The 16,871-nt window shown below is 43.2% G+C and overlaps 1 protein-coding gene across 2 annotated transcripts in view; it reads left to right on the forward strand.

The window, feature by feature from the left end:
* The first annotated feature begins 57 nt into the window (after positions 1-57).
* Positions 58-16,871, forward strand: part of SMG6 (SMG6 nonsense mediated mRNA decay factor) — a 196,376-nt gene continuing 179,562 nt past the window's right edge. Inside the window, exons 1-8 of one of the 2 annotated variants that reach the window (XM_043478110.1) lie at positions 58-287; positions 2,436-4,170; positions 4,723-4,915; positions 5,516-5,626; positions 8,207-8,313; positions 8,537-8,615; positions 15,213-15,323; positions 15,701-15,913. In XM_043478110.1, coding sequence (XP_043334045.1) covers positions 200-287; positions 2,436-4,170; positions 4,723-4,915; positions 5,516-5,626; positions 8,207-8,313; positions 8,537-8,615; positions 15,213-15,323; positions 15,701-15,913 — 2,637 coding nt within the window. In that variant the 5' untranslated portion in view covers positions 58-199. Of the gene's footprint in view, positions 288-403; positions 551-2,435; positions 4,171-4,722; positions 4,916-5,515; positions 5,627-8,206; positions 8,314-8,536; positions 8,616-15,212; positions 15,324-15,700; positions 15,914-16,871 lie in introns of those variants that run through there. The other variant, XM_043478116.1, reaches the window with a different exon arrangement.

Genomic DNA, 16,871 nt, shown 5'->3' on the forward strand with positions numbered 1-16,871 from the left:
GCGTTCGGCGCTTTTCCTCCCTGTGCGGCCACCGTCGTTTGGGGAGGAGAGCGGGAGGAGAGCGGGAGGAGAGCGGGAGGGGGCGGGGAAAAGGGTGGGAGGAGGGTGAGAGCGCGCGCGCGCCGCCCGGCCGTCGTGGTTTCCTGGCTGCGCGCGCGGCGCTGGCGGAGTAGCTGCAGCTGTAGCAGCAGCCGCGAAGATGGCGGAGGGGTTGGAGCGTGTCCGGATCTCCGCGTCGGAGCTGCGAGGGATCCTGGCCACTCTGGCTCCACAGGCCGGGAGCAGAGGTGAGTCGCGCCGCCCAGCTGCTGGGCCGGGCCTGCCCGCCCCGCCTCCCTCCCCTCCTTTGCCTCCTCCCCGCTCTGTCCGCGGCGCTCCGGAGCCCCCGCCCCTTCCCCCAACAGTGGGGGCGGGGGCCGAGGGCGGGGCGGGCGGGCCTTCCCCTGTCTACCAGTCCGAGAGCCGGTGCGGGGTCGGGCTCCGCCGGCTCAGGCCCCTCCGCGAGAGCCCAGCCTGGGTTCCTGTCTCCGCCCCCTTTCTCACGGCGAAGGTGACTGTTCCCCATTGCCCCGGCCCTCTCACACCAGCCCGTGGGTTCCCAGCTATCCGGGGAAGCGACAAGTAGTTGGGCGCCGGGGTCTGGCTGAGGAGGCCCCCCGGAGTGTATGGTTCCCCGAGGAGTCAGCCGCAGGCCTGCCCCGTCTCATTCCCCCTTGGAGAGTAGGGACTGGAGACCTGGAGAAGAAAAGGTTCAACAGCTTGGTATTTCCTTGCTGAACTTTTTCCCGCAAGGCAGGCTTCTGAAGGCTGCGCCACCGGGGGGATCCAGGACCTCAGAAAGCTGATTGTATTCTGGTTTGGCCTTGGCTTGTGTGGGAGCAGTTTTTTGTTTTTTTAAATCCGAGAGAATGTCCAACTTGCAAATTAAAGCCTCCAGCCACACCGGGAAAACACCGGGGAAGATTCTAGTGTCTCACCTCTTCTTGGTTAGTCAGGGGAGTTCGTTTAGGAATGGTAGTTCTGTTTCTGCCGGCTTATGGCCGAAGTTTGTGAAATTGGTTTTCTTTGGCTATCTGAATTGGATTATTCGGGTTGTTTTCTCTCTCCTTGCTGGAAAGTGGTAGTGGTTCTTCCCCCCCCCCCCCCCCCCGCCCCAACTTAGAAAGGCTGCTGAGGGTGAGTTATTCTGGAGTTAAACTGCTTTATCTTTATTCACAGTGAATGAAACAGTCTTTTAACGTTTGGAAAATACTGAAGCGGTATCTTAAACTTCAGGGTTTTGGGGTGTTTTTTTTCAAGTTTGTTACACCCATGGGTGTAAATACTGGAGCATGTGACCCCTGTTAGGAGCTTGTTTGCACTGGTGTTAACAGAACAATACTAGAATTTTCTATAGCATTCCATTTTGAGTACTCTATAGTCTCACTAAGTCCTGTTTCTTCCCCCGCTGGACAGTTTAGTGGCTATTTACAGTTGACTCTCCCCTTAACAGCTAAAGGTAACCGATCAGAAAATTGATACTTGCTTATCTGTCATTCTGCAAGTTCCTGGAGCCTGGAGAGTGGTTTCTTAAGTCCAGTTTTCTTCTTCTTGAGTGCCCCAGTCCTTGGTGTTTTGAGAGCATGTCACAATACTTCCATCATCCTCCAGGGAAAGCTCCTTTATGGAACTTTTTCCTTCTCATATTCCATCATCATAGTAGCAGTTAGTCTCAGTATTCTAATGATGATAGTCTGAGTAGTGTTTCCTTGAAATGACTCTACTGGCTGCTGTTAGAGAGTTGGTGAGCATGAGTGGAGATGAAGAATGTGAAAGGAACTGCTTCCTGTTTGCTTCAACCGGAGGTATGCGATTGGGTAGTTGAAAGCCTTAAGAAGAGGATTGTCCTGGCCAAGTTCAGTGACTGGAGTTGCAAACTTTTTCTCCAGAGATGTCCAGAACTGTGGATTGTTACATGCATACCCCTCATTTTCTCCCTCTTCCCCCATTAATATGTTAAAAGGACTCAACCACCCCATAAAAAATGTTAGAGGCAGAAGAGACCACAGTGGAGCTGAGAGCTCTATAGCAGAAAAAAAGTCCAATGCAGAACTGGTCAGAGATCTTTTATTATGACAGTGATGAGGTAGTTTAGGGTCTTGTGGATCTGAGTATGATTTGGGTAAAAATCAAGAGAATATGATTTTTTCCCCCCTTGTTTCCCTAACTCAAGTGTAGGTAGCTCCAATATAGTTAAGTTTTTAGTTTTGTCAGTTGCTGTACAAATATCTTAAACCTAGTAGAATTTCCGTTTCTGCAGAAAGTTGCTTCCTTGTCCATCGATATGAACACTTGGATGTGTAATTCTTGCTTTACTTTTAACGACAGTTTTTTTTCCTCTCCTTCCCCTTTATTCTTCCACCTTTTTCTCCCCAACACTCTCTCCAACATGGCAGAAAATATGAAGGAGCCCAGGCAGCGAAAAGATAACAGGCGCCCAGATCTGGAAATCTATAAGCCTGGTCTTTCCCGACTAAGAAACAGACCTAAAATCAAGGAACCCTCTGGGAGTGACGAGTTGAAGAATGAAGTTGTTAATGACAGAGATTCTTCTGCTGTTGGAAATTGTACCCAGCTCATTAAAGATGTCTGCAAAGACAACCCACAGCAAAATGGTCCTGTAGACTCAGAAAATATTCGGGCACAGGAGTCCTTTCCTCGGACTGTTGGACAAGAGGATCGAAGCCTAAGAATTATTAAGAGGACAAAGAAACCGGACATGCAGATCTATCAACCTGGAAGGCGTTTGCAGACTGTTAGCAAAGAAGCCACCAGCCGGGTGGAAGAGGAAGAAATCCTCAACCAGGTAGAGCAACTGAGGGTAGAGGAAGATGAGTGTAGGGGAAATGTGAAAGAGGAGGTGGTGAACAAGCCAGACAGAGAGGAGGCTGAAAAGAGCCCAAGTGGTGACAGAGTAAGGGCTGCAAAGGGAGAAAAAGGAAAGAGGGTAGAAAAGGGAGAGGGGGTGAAGAAGGTGAACGAAGACTCGGCGCAGGGGAAGCCAGGTTCTGCCAAGCGCTACTCCCGCTCAGACAAACGCAGGAACCGCTATCGCACTTGCAGCACCAGCTCGGCTGGTAGCAACAACAGTGCCGAGGGGGCTGGCCTGACTGACAGTGGAAGTCGCCGCCGCCGCCAGGATCGGACCAAGGAGAGGCCCCGACTGAAGAAGCAGGTGTCTATGTCCTCAACCGACTCCTTGGATGAGGATAGAATTGATGAGCCTGATGGACCACGGAGGAGCTCAGAGAGGAAGAAGCACTCAGAAAGAAGCTGGTCTGGCCGAGGGGAGGGAGAGCAGAAAAGCAATGGTAAAGAAAATCGAGGCACTCTTCGAGTCACTTTTGATGCAGAAACCATGAACAAAGATTCCCCAGTGGTGAGGCCGGCCAGGGAAGAGGTGGATAGGTTAAAGCCAGACAAAGGCTTGAGCGGTGGGGGCAAAGGCTCTGAGAAGCCGGAGTCCAAAAACCTGAGACAGGAACTTCGGGGTCGCGGCCGGGGCATTCTCATTCTCCCTGCCCACACCACCCTGTCAGTCAGTTCAGCTGGCTCTCCAGAGTCGGCGCCTTTGGGACCTCGGCTTTTATTTGGAACTGGTAGCAAGGGATCTCGGAGTTGGGGCCGGGGAGGCACCACTCGACGATTGTGGGACCCAAACAATCCTGAACAGAAACCCGCTCTAAAGAGCCAGACGCCGCAGCTGCATTTCTTGGACACTGATGATGAAGTCAGCCCTACCTCCTGGGGTGACTCACGCCAGGCCCAAGCCTCTTACTATAAGTTTCAGAACTCCGACAACCCCTATTATTACCCCCGGGCACCAGGCCCCGCCTCCCAGTATCCTTACACAGGCTATAGCCCTCTGCAGTACCCGGTGGGCCCTACAAACGGTGTGTACCCAGCACCTTACTACCCGGGCTACCCAGCTCCGTCAGGACAGTATGTGTGTAGCCCTCTGCCTGCCAGCACCATGAGTCCTGAGGAGGTGGAACAGCACATGAGGAACATGCAGCAGCAGGAACTGCACCGGCTCCTCCGGGTGGCTGACAACCAAGAACTACAACTCAGCAACCTGCTCTCCAGGGACCGCATCAGTCCTGAGGGCCTGGAGAAGATGGCTCAGCTCAGGTATGGAGTGGGGTGGGGGGGTCCCATCCTGGCTAAAGGGGAGTAGGAATAAGCTGGAGGTGTACAGGGCCCCAAGGCTGGGGAAGGTAGAAGCCTTTCAGGTAAACTCCCGGGTGTTACCTCCCTTTCACATTAATTTTTGTAAGGGAAGGGAAGTTAGAAAAAGAGCGGAGCAGAAAAAATCTGTTTCTAGTCCTAGAAATGATTGTGCTTCCCACTTTTTAAGAAGAAAAAATCTTTTAAGAGAGCATGGACTCTGGATATGGAAAAGGAAAGACTTTCTAAAGTGCCAAGAAATAAACAGCATGTACCCTGTTACTTTGGCTATTAAATTCAGGTAGAGGTATATGGGGAAGAACTACTTTCCTAGACCTAACTTGTCTTTAGAATGACATTCTGCTATGCAGAATGGAAGCTAGAGTGAGAGCTATACCTGGTGGCATTTTGGATTTCCTGCCAAGGAAGGTGTGTGATTTGCAGGAACCTCAGGTCTTGGGTCTAGCCTTTCCTGTGGTGTATTTGGAGCTAGAAGTTGCATGTATTTTATTCCAGAGCTGAACTGCTGCAGCTATATGAGCGCTGTATTCTGTTAGATATTGAGTTCTCTGATAATCAGAATGTGGATCAGATCCTGTGGAAGAATGCTTTCTATCAGGTGATTGAGAAGTTCAGGCAGCTTCTCAAGGATCCGAATGTTGAGAACCCAGAACAGATTCGGAACAGACTTTTGGAGCTCTTGGATGAGGTAAACCATCATCTTTATGTCCTCAGGATAAAGGCTTCAGCATCCTTTAGTTGGGATGAGTTTTTACCACCCACAATACTGTGTTTTATAATAGAACATTAACAACAAACTTTATATGCTCTTTTCTTGAGTTTAGGCCTACCCTGCTTCTGTTGCTTCCTTGACACTCTAGCTTAACTGACAGGTGGAGTTTGTTTTGAGCTTGGAAGCTTTCTGAATGTCTTACCTGGCGTGTGTGTTCCTGTGTGTGTGTTCGTGTGTGTGTGTGTGTGTGTGTGTGTGACTGTAACTTTCAGCGTGTGGGATCTTAGTTCCCTGACCAGGGATCAAACCCATGCCCCCTACAGTGGAAGCTCAGCCTTAACCACTGGACTGCCAGGCAAACCCTGTGTATGTTTTCATATCTTTAAAACCACGGAAAGGCTTATGCTATCAATTTGTCTTGGGTTTAGTTGGTGGCCACTAAGTACTGCACATACCTCCCTTAACATCTGCTGGCTAAACAATAGCAGAACTGTGAAAGGGTTTCTCGCCCCAGTTTCTGGGTAGAATGAATCAGTACAGGCTGATTTGTCTGATTCTTATTTTTTCTGTTTATAGGGTAGTGACTTCTTTGATAGCTTGCTTCAGAAGCTGCAGGTCACTTACAAGTTCAAATTGGAGGACTACATGGACGGTCTTGCCATTCGCAGCAAGCCATTACGAAAGACAGTAAGCCAGCTTCTTTATGTTAAATTTATTCATTCACTTAGTAAGCATTTATTTAGTGTTAGTTATGTGCTGGGCACTGTGCTGGGTGTTGAGGATGCAAGAATGAAAGATACGGGGGAACAGATGAGTTAAAGCAACAGTTATAAGGTAATGTCATAAATACTGTAGTAATGGTATGTATAGAGTGTAGAGGGCATTGGGTCTGCTATAGACTGATGGGGGGGTCAAAGAAGGTTTCTTAGCGACTGTCAGGTTGAGTTTTGAAACATGGCTAGGAGTGGAAGGGGCAGTTTAGATACAGGGCACAGTGAGAGGACCACACCTCATTGGGAAAGTAGAAGAAATCAGCATGCTGATGTCCGTAATGTGCATTGGGCTGTTGGAGGAGGAAAAGTTAACGAAGTAGGAAGGGATGGATCATAAACTCTTATGTGTCATGCTGAAGAGTTTGGATTTTCTTCCTGAAAGAAGTGAGGAGCTATAGATTGATTTTCAGCAAATGGATGGCATAGATATGTTCTTGGGACTCAGCAATTAGATGAGTTTGGGCAAGACTGGAGGTAGGAGAGCTGGGTGTGGGCGTGAATGAGGTACAGGAAGTGGAGGTGAAGAGGAGACAGATTGGAAAACTGTAGGGAGCAGCGTTGAATTGCTGGCTGGTTCAGTGTGACTGTCGAGATTGGAGGCGTGAGGAGGAGTCCAGATCCTCCCCGAATTTTGTGCCCTAGAAGAGAGGCTGGGAAGGAAGAGGTTAGTTCTGTTTTAATCAGCTTGAGTAGAGGACCTGAAAATGAACAAATGAATGTTCTGATCTGTCTGGAGCTCAGGAGAAAGAGCTGGAGTGGTGATAGAAATTCAGAAGTCGTCAATATGTAGATGATAGTTGAAGCAGAAGTTGGGAAACTGGGAGAGCCAGCCCAAGAGCAGGGAGCCAGATTTTAGGGTGGTGGTGGGTAAAATGGACAAGTGCTATAAAAACCCTCACATGTTATGATTGCTGAAAAGTGTCGGTTGGGTTGGATGGCCTTACCACGAGTTATATTACTTGGAGAGGATGGAAACCAGATTGTAGTGAATGAGAAGTAGGGTAGCAGATATAATGAGAGGGTAACCCAGGCTGTTCTTGTAAGAAGGCTGTGAAGGCAAGGAGGGAAGGGAAGTTAGTAGTTAGAAGACAGTGCCAAGAGAAGTTTGTTTTTAACCTTGGAGAGACTTTAGCGTAATTATATGTTGAGAGGAAAGGGCCAAGGGAGAATAAGAGGTCAATTCATTAGAGAAACGAGTGTGATTTATGGAACAGAGGCTTCCTCTTGCCTTTCTGCTTCTTTTGATCAGTTGCCATGCAGAAGCTCTGTTACTAATCAACAAGTACTTGTTGAGTCCCTCCTACGCACCAGGTGCCATTCCAGGCACACGTAATTCAGCCTGGAACAAGAACGCTGTGGTCCCAACTCTCAGAGTTTAGTTTCATTAGGGGTGAGTACAGGTGTTGGATTAGTAACTGCAGGTGTAGTGACTTCTGCAAAGGGTGTTGTGGGGGTGTGGTGTAGGTGTACAGGGGCCTAGCGGATCATAGAGGCCTGAGGAAGTCATGGTTAAGCTAAGGCTGAAGACCCAAGACGTTAGCCAGGTGAAGTGTTAGTCGCTCAGTCTTGTCTGACTCTTTGTGACCCCATGGACTGTAGCCCACCAGGCTCCTCTGTCCATGGAATTCTCCAGGCAAGAATGCTCGAGTGGGTAGCCATTCCCTTCTCCAAGGGATCTTCCCAACCCAGGGATCAAACCCCGTGTCTCCTGCATTGGTGAGCTGATTCTTTACTGCTGAGCCACCAGGGAAGTTCCTAACAATATGTAGTAACAGCATATACGTGTTATGAAGTGATGTTCCTTAAGAACGTTTTTTGGTTGAGCGTATGTCTTAGGGTAGTTAAAGTTTTACTCATCTTCTCATTGAGGGACAGATGCCAAGCCCATCAGTGAGAAAGCATACATGTAGTATTACCCAATCCTGGATGTTATGGGTGTTTGGTAAAGGGTAACTTACTGTTTTAGGGAATTATTATTGTCCTGCAAAGGAGATGGAGTGCAGTAACACAATACAGTGGTTTTAATAGTTTGAGGAGAGATAGATGATGGAAGGATGGAAAGGAAAGAACAAATAACTTTTATTACTCTATTTGTATATCACTGTGTGTGGCTTGTGCAATCATAGTTCCCCAACCAGGGATCATACCCAGGCCCACAGCAGTGAACGTGCCAAGTTTTAATCACTGGACTGCCAGGGAAATCCCTGTATATCGCTTTATAATTCATAAAGTATTCTTACACATTTTCCCTCCAGTTTCCCTGTGAGATAGGTATTTTTATATTCCAATGGAGAAGTTGAGTTCCAGAGACTTAGTTGAGGTTCCCCAGCTACTACAAAGACAGGCAGAATGTTTTTTCCATTTGACTGGACTTTGTTGAGGATTGCTGGTCCCTTGTTAATGCTGCTCTGTGATTCTGACCCTCACCCTGCCCTTTGGGGTTGAAGTTAGAGTTTCTTGGGTAGATGCTGCTAACTGGTCGTTTCTCCTGAAGGTAAAATATGCCTTGATCAGTGCCCAGCGATGTATGATTTGCCAAGGAGATATTGCCAGGTATCGGGAGCAAGCCAACGACACGGCAAATTATGGGAAGGCACGCAGGTACTGTTGCTTCTTGTTCATTACTCCTCTTCCCCGTGTGGCTTTAACCTAGGCCCTGTTAAGAGCAGTGGGCCACCTGAGCTGTGTCTTGTATATACGTCCTACAGGTGCTCCCTGCTTTACCACTCTAGGGTTACAGTTTAAGTAGTAAGGGCTATCAGGTGATAAATGGGGAAAGTGTTAATGCAGAAACATCTTTTTTTAAATTGTTTTTCTGTTCCAGTTGGTACCTGAAGGCCCAGCATATTGCTCCGAAGAATGGGCGCCCTTATAACCAGTTGGCTCTGCTGGCTGTGTATACGGTAAGAAATTTTGGATGGGGAGGTATTTTGCAGGCAATATGTAAGATACATGGATTTTGATAGCATCAACTCCTGGAGCTAGAACTCATCTTAACACCCAACCCAAAGTATACCCCCTTCTGTCTGCCATCCTCAAACTCCTTTTGTTAACTGTTGCTTTCAGAGGTAAGTTGTGAGGGACCTTTCACTTCAGTTGAATCCACTTTCACTACACTTACGTGTGCCCAGGGGAATGCTTATGCTGCAGCCAAACATTACTCTTTTTGACCAAGGTTTCTGCTCTGAATCTTGTCTTGTTTCCCTTCCCTAGGTTGAACTAGGTTACTCATCTCTAGAAGGAAAGGAAGGCTCCCTGTATGTCTCCCCTTTAAAGTCCTCAACTAGCCCTAAGTACATTCTTCCTCCCCAGATCATCCCCTTATCTGAGCTTTTTACCTTAGGAGTCTTTTTAGCAGATGCACAGTAAATGCCAAATCATACCTCTCTGATTTTGCTGAACTCCTCTAAATGTGGCTGTCACAGTGAGCCTTGGGATCTGACAGAGCCCCTAGTAAGGGACTTCAAGGGGGAGGGGCCAGTTGTAGGTACCAAAGGTTTAAATATAAGGAGCAGTTAACGTGTTGGTTGGCAGGAAGAGTTTTCTTAATGTTGTAAAATTCATTGCCCACATAAATAGTGTTTGAATTGATATTTTTATCCTTTATTCCACAAAAATTAAAAAAAATTCCTAACACTTTAATTATGGATTGACATTGTTAATAAGGAATGTGGTTTAAGGATACACTTCTTGCGGAATCTATGAATTGCTCTCTCTGCTTTCTACCTCTGTCCTATTCTCTTTTTGATATGTGTTGAGATTTTTATCGCCCCTCTTTATGGCTTTTTCTCTCCCGTTTAGTATTATTTGTTAACTAGAAAATGTAAAAAAAATTTTCTCCTCAATGGCTTTAAAAAAAATTCAGATAAAATTCATCCAAGAAAATTAACCATTAATTATGGTCTGTACCTAGGGATGAGACTGCTGGGTCAAATGGTAATTCTATGTTTCACTTTTTGAGAATCTGCCAAGCTGTTTTTTATAGTGATTGCAGCATTTTACATTTCTACCAGCAGTGTAGGGGAGTTCCAGTTTCTTCATGTTCTTGCTGACATTTATTATTTTTCATTACTTTGAATATGACCAACCTAGTGGGTATGAAGTGATATCTCGTTGTGGTTCCCTCCTCCCTACCTGGGGACTTTTTTTTCTTCTTCTTTACTATATTTTTAAAATTTTTTGGTCAGTTTTAGGTTTACAGAAAAATTGGACAGAAAGTACAGAGAGTTCCCGTATACTTCTTCAACTCCCAGTTTTCCCTATTATTAACATCTTTCATTAGTATAGTACATTAGTTACAGTTAATGAGTCAGTGCAGGTACATTTGTTAATACTAAAGTCTGCAGCTTACACTTGGGTTCACTTTTATTATCGTACACTCTATGAGTTTGAACAAATGTAGTGACATGTGTCCAGCATTACAGGATCGCAGAATGTTTTCACTGCCCTAAAAATAATACCCTGTGCTCCACACTCACCTCTTTATCCTTCTTCCCTCCCCCAAGCCTCTCTCAGTCACTGATATTTTTTACTGTCTCTCTAGTTTTGACTTTTCCAGAATGTCATATAGTTGGAACCATACTGTATGTAGCCTTTTCATGTTGGCTGCTTTCATTTAGCACTTAGAGGTATTTTTGTGACTTGATAGCTCTTTTTGTTTATTGATGAGTAGTATTCCATAGTTTATCCATTCCTCTATTGAAGGACGTCTTGGTTATTTCCAGGTTTTGACTATCAAATGCTAGAAACATTTTTGTGCACGTTTTCTTGTGGACATAAGTTCTCAAATTATTTGGATAGCTACTTAGGAGTATGATTGCTGGGTTGTGTGGTTAGGGTATATATAGTTTTGGAAGAACCTGTCAAACTGTCTTCCAAAGTGGCTGTACCATTTGGCATTCCCGCCTATTGCTGTGCATCCTTTTAAGCATTTGGTCTTGTCGGTGTTCTGGATTTTGCTCTGATAGGTTTGCAGAATCCTATTTGTGTTAGACTTTAACTTGCAATTCCCTAATGACAGATGATGTACAGCATCTTTTCATATACTTATTTGCTTTCTGTGTATTTTTGGTGAGATGTCTGTTTAGATCTTTTGCGCATTCTTAAATTGTATTGTTTTCTTGTTGTTGTTTTTTAAATATTTGGCTGTGCTGAGTCTTAGTTGTGGCATGCAGAGTCTTCAGTCTTCCTTGTGGCATTCAGGATATTTTAGTTGTGGCCTGTGGGATCTAGTTCCCTGGCCAGGAATCGAACCTAAGCTCCCCTGCATTGGAGGCATGGCGTCTTAGCCACTGGACCACCAGGCAAGTCCCTATTGTTGAGTTTTTAGAGCTCCTATATTTTGGATACCAGTCCTTTATTAGATATGTGTTTTATAAATATTTTCTCTCAGCCTGTAGTTTTTATTTTCTTAGTGTTTTTCACAGAAGTTTTTAAAGTCAATGAAATCTAAGAACTTTATCAACTTTTTTTATGGATTGTGCTTTCAGTGTTGTATCTGAGAAGGCATTGCTACACATGTGTTACCTAGATTCTCCTCTCTGTTCTCTCCTAGGAGTTGTAGAGTTTTACATTTTACACTAAAGTCTGTAGTCCATTTTGGGTTAATTTTTGTGAAAGGTGTAATGTCTGCATATAGATTCATTGTTTTGCATGTGGGTGTCCGGTTTTTAACATCATTTGCTGAAAAGACTATCCTTTCTCCTTTAAACTGCTTTTGCTCCTTTGTCAAAAATCAACTGACTGTATTTGTGAAGGTGTGTTTCTGGGTTCTCTATTCTGTTTCATTGATCTACTTGTTTATTCTCTGGCCGGTACCACACTGTCTTGATTACTATAGCTAGCTTTATAGCAAATCTGGAAGTCAGGTAGTGTCAGTATTGTGTAGGCTATCCTGGATGTTTTTTTATTTGCCTTTTCATGTAAACTTTAGAATCAGTTTGTGTGAAGTGGTAGCTCACTTTTGATTTGCATTTCCCTTATGTTTAATTATATTTGGCATCTTTTCATATGCTTATTAGTCTGTTCAAGTCCTTTACCCATTTTTTTTAAAATCAAGAAAATAAAAAAAAATTCTTTTAACTTATTTACTTTTTAATTGAAGGATAATTGCTTTACAGAGTTTTGTTTACTGTCAAACCTCAACAAAAATTTTTCTAACTGTAATCACACATAAAGCAAAGTTTGCTATCTTTAAAAGCGTAATGTTTCAGTAGTGTTGAGTACATTCACATTGTTGTGCAGTTAATCTTCAGAACTCTTTTCATCTTACAGAACTGAAACTCTCTACCCATTAAACAGCAACTCTCTGTTCTCCCCTCCCTCTGGCCTTTGGTCACCACCCTTCTTCTTTCTGTCTCTGTGAATTTGTGTACTCTAGTTACTGAATATAAATGGAATAAAAAAGTTTGTGTCTTTTTGTGACTGGCTTATTTCACTTAGCGTTAAATCCTCAAGGTTCATCCATGTTACAGCTCATGTCAGTTTTCTCCTTAAGGCTGAGTAATATTCAATTGTGTATATACCATATTTTGTTTTTCATTTCATTTCTCAATGGACATGTCTACCTTTTGACCATTGTGAATAACACCACTATGAATATGAGTGTACAAATACCTCTTCAAGACCCTGCTTTCGATTCTTTTGGGCATATACTCAGAAGTGGAGTTGTTGGATCATGGGGTAATCTGACAATAGCATTTTCAGTTTTCTGAAGAATCACCGTACCGACAGCTGTACCATTTTACAGTCCCCCAAGGATTCCAGTTTATCTGCGTCCTTGCTAAAGCACACTATTTTCTGTTGTTGTGTGTGTGTGTTTTTAAATAGTAGCCAACCTAATTGCTTTCAAAGCTGTATGGCATTGTGGTTTTGACTTGCATTTCCCTAATGAGTACTGGTTTTTTTATGTTCTTGTTGGCCATCTGCGTATCTTCTTTGGAGAAAAGTCTATTCAAATCCTTTGCATATTTTTAAACTGAGTTGTCTCTTTTGTTGTTGAGATGTAGCAGTTCTTTACGTAGTCTGACCTTAATCAGATATGTGATTTATAAATATTTTCTCCCATTTTATGGGTTGTCTTCTCACTCTCTTGATAATGCCGTTTTAAAAAGTTTTTAATTTTGATAAAGTGTGGTTTATTTATTTTTACTTTTGTTGCTTGTGGTTTGATGTCATAGCTAAGAAACTTTTAACCAAATTAAAAGTTAAGGTTTCTTATTTATTTAGACGAAAATACAAAAGTCCTTTTTTTTTTTTTTTAACAGTTTTAATTCTTCTGTTTAGGTCATTAATCCATTTTTGGTTAATATATGGTGTGAAGTAAGGGTCTAATTTATTCTTTTGCATGTGGCTATCTAATTCCCCTAGCATCATTTGTTGAGATTATTCTTTCCCCATTAAATAGTCTTAGTACTCTTAAAAGTCAGTTGATGTATGATAAATTTATTTCTGGACTCTGAATTCTCTCTCTTGTGCAAGTACTATGTTGTTTTAATTACTGTAGTTTTGTGGTAAATTTTTAGATTGGGGTATGTGAGTCTTTCAGCTTTGTTCTTTTTCAACATTGTTTTGGTTGTCTGGGGCTTTTTGGAATGCCGTATGGATTTTAGGATCAGCTTTTTCTTTTCTGCCAAAAGAGTCACTGTAATTTTGATAAGGATTGCATTGTATCTTTAGAGTGCTTTGAGGTCTGTTTACATCCTTACCGTACTAAATATTTTGTTGCAAAAACACAGGATGTTTTCCATTTATTTAGGTCTTCTTTGATTTCTTTCAGAAATGTTTTGTCATTTTCAGTTTAAAAGTTTTGCATTTCCTTGGTTAACTTTATTCCTAAGGTATAAATAAGGTATGTTGTTATTTTTGATGCTATTATGAATTATTTCCTAATGTCTTCTTCAGATTGTTCACTACTAATATATATAAATACAACTAATTTTTGAGTATTAATCTTGTGTCTTCCCTCATTGGTTTGTTGCTACACTAATTAAATTGCTGTGCGTTTTTTTTCATGGACCTCTGACCTAAGTTAGAGTTCTTTTCCTCTGTCCCTCTTTTTCTTTCTCTGTCTTAACCCAATTAATTGTCTTTTTAACATCACTTTCTCAACTTTTCTATAGCTTTTCCTTCAGTGGATCCCAAGTATTTGCTGAGAATATGCTGTGCAGTGTTTTGCTAGGTAATTTGATATGGTTTCTGTCCTGAAAAAAAAACATTAAGAAGACAAGTGTATACAGACAATGATACAAATTGCACTTGATAGGATATGATTGTTGGAGACATCATTTTCTATGGCACTAAGAAAGAAAAATGTGAGCTCAAGTAAGATGATGATAGATATTGATTGTGAGTTGTGTCTTGATTTCAGAGATGTTAAAATATGAAAAAAATCATTGTGGGACTGATCAATTACTGTAAAATCAAGGGAGTGGCATAATTAGAATAACATTAAAGATAGCTTCCATTTAACTGACTGAAACCATGTACCAGATATTCCATTAAATGTGTAGTTATGTGAATTTTATTCTTTTCAGGAGCCATATATGTTGGTGAATATCTTCATTTTACAGATAAGGAAATTGTTCTAGGTTGACTTTCTTAGGTGTATACCTAATCGGTGGCAGGGCCAAATTCACACTCATGCAGTTGAGCTTAGAATGTGTATCTTTAACCATGTTAGATGATTGCAAGGACTTTTAAAGAGTAAGTAGGTGCTGGGGAGAGAAGGAAGTAGTAGTCTAGGTACATTTCGAGGCAGGGAAAGGGTAAAGACGTATATGATAGAAAGATAGGCTTTTGATTTTCTTTCCTTCTAACCCTCTCCCTTTGATTCCTTATTAATTGGTTATAAAATTGGACTTGAAGTGTTTATTTGCTGAATGCATTGAGTAATAGTTTCCTTTTCTCAGTAGAGTCAGTACGTTGTAGTGAAAACATGAACTTAGGAGCCAGGGAGGCCTTGGTTCAAATACTAGCTTATCAGAGATTTGGCTTTGAGACTTTATTGGCCAAGTTATATAATAATCTTCCTGAGCTCCTGACTCCTCATCGTTAAAATGGGAATAATAATGTCTACGGGGCAGTTTCCTTGGGTTTGGAAATACTGTTTCTGAAGTGCTCATCATTTGCCTCATAGTTATGCTTATTCTGTGATATTGCCATTGTTTATAATTTAAATATAATAATAATTAGTACATGCTGACAATTTTCTTTCTCTAAAGAGAAAATGTAATTGCTTTCATATTTTGTGAGGCTCTTTATTCTTTTTCCCCACTGCTGAGTGTGTGGCTTTAAGAGTAGTTCTACATGTTAGACATAGTCCTGGATGAGAAGAGAGCTCTGTTGTCATCACCATGACTTCTCCTGTGGGCAGCTTTCTCATTTTCTTGTTGGAATTCCTCACAGCTTGGGAGGGATGGTAGGGTTTCCTGGGTCAGCTGACTCAGGCTGGAGTCTGGAAGAGAACTGGTTGACTCAGTGTCTCTGACCTCTTTCTGCAGAGGAGGAAACTGGATGCTGTCTATTATTATATGCGCAGTTTAGCTGCCAGCAACCCTATCCTGACTGCCAAGGAGAGTCTCATGAGCTTGTTTGAAGAGACCAAACGGAAGGTGAGTAGGGATGCAGGCAAAATCATTTCTTCCTAGAAGAATGCATTTCTGTTACTGTCTCTGTGTCCTTTAGGAAATGACTAATAGTGTCCTCAAGGGGTGCCATTGGTCTGTGCTCTAGAGTCAGTCTCTGTGCAGAACCAAACTCATCTTTAGGAGAGCACTCCAGGGCCCTTGGGTGTACGTGTTCCACAGCATCTGGTTTACAGAATAAGTAACTTTTATGAGACAGAACAGATGATATTCTGTACTTCGGAACTATGGCTAAGTCTTTACTTTTTACAGTTCTTAGTAAACAAGCTCAGGTGAGGTGAGCACTTCTCTTTATTGGCTGAATACCAGGAGAGTCTGAGCTTACATGTTTGTATGTCATACAGGCGGAACAGACGGAAAAGAAGCAACACGAAGAGTTGGAGCTGAGCCCTGACCAGTGGCGGAAAGGGAAGAAATCCACTTTCCGGCATGTAGGAGATGACACCACTCGCCTGGAGATCTGGATTCATCCATCCCATCCCCGGTCCTCCCAGGGCACCGAGTCTGGGAAAGATTCTGAGCAGGAGAATGGGCTGGGCAGCCTGAGCCCCAGCGATGTAAGTTCCTGAGAGCGATGTCATGAGCATGACTAGCTGAGTAGGCGTGAGAACCTGGTATGTGCCGCCATGGAGCACTGCACAGGCACTTCCCATTCATCTCAGGGAATCAGACCACTTCAGGCTCCCTGATGTTCTCTTACATGTCCTCCATCTACATTTCCTTTATCTTTACTATGTGCTTCCCTCTCTCACCACTGTGTGGCACTATAGAATTTAGTAAAAGTTTTTCTAGATGAAGATGAATTTAGGATTAAAAGTTTTTTGCTGCCCTGGGTTCGTAGACATCAATATGATGCTTTAGGATTCTGGGTGGGATTTTTGAAACTAGGGAGAGGACACTGTAGTTGGAAAATTGTGAGTGGCGGGTGTATTGTGCCCTGAGAGCAAAATTTGTACAGTGGATGGCGAGATGAGCTGAGCCCAGGTCTTGAAAGGTCATGCAATAAGTAGTTTGACCTTTTACCCAGAAAGTCATAGGGAGCCATTGAGTGCTTTAAATAGGGAAATGTCAGGTGTGCATTTTAGAACTAGAACTCTGGATGTTGTGTGGAAAGTTTGGAGAAGAGTAAGACTAGAAATAAGGAGAGTAGGAGGGTGCAACAGTAATCCAAGTGAGGTGTGAGAAGGAACTGAACCAGGAAATGGCTCTGGAGATGGGGAAAGCGAACAGAGTATATTAATGAGGTTGAATCCAAAGGACTTGATTGGGCATGGGAGCTGAGGAAAGTAGCACTAAGGTTTCTGACTTGAGAACTGGGTAAACTGGTCCGTTCCCTGAGATAGAGAATAAAGGTGGAATTGGTTTTAGGAAAAATATGATGAGTTTAGTTTTGGACATGTTGGAATTTCTGTAGGACATTGACGTGCAGATACTTAGAGACTAGCAAGTATCTGAAACTCGAGAGTGATCTAGGCCAGAGGTGAAGATACTTGAAGGCATCCTCTTATAGATGAT

Source organism: Cervus canadensis, chromosome 1 (assembly GCF_019320065.1).
Source record: "Cervus canadensis isolate Bull #8, Minnesota chromosome 1, ASM1932006v1, whole genome shotgun sequence".
Classification (NCBI taxonomy): Eukaryota; Metazoa; Chordata; class Mammalia; order Artiodactyla; family Cervidae; genus Cervus; species Cervus canadensis.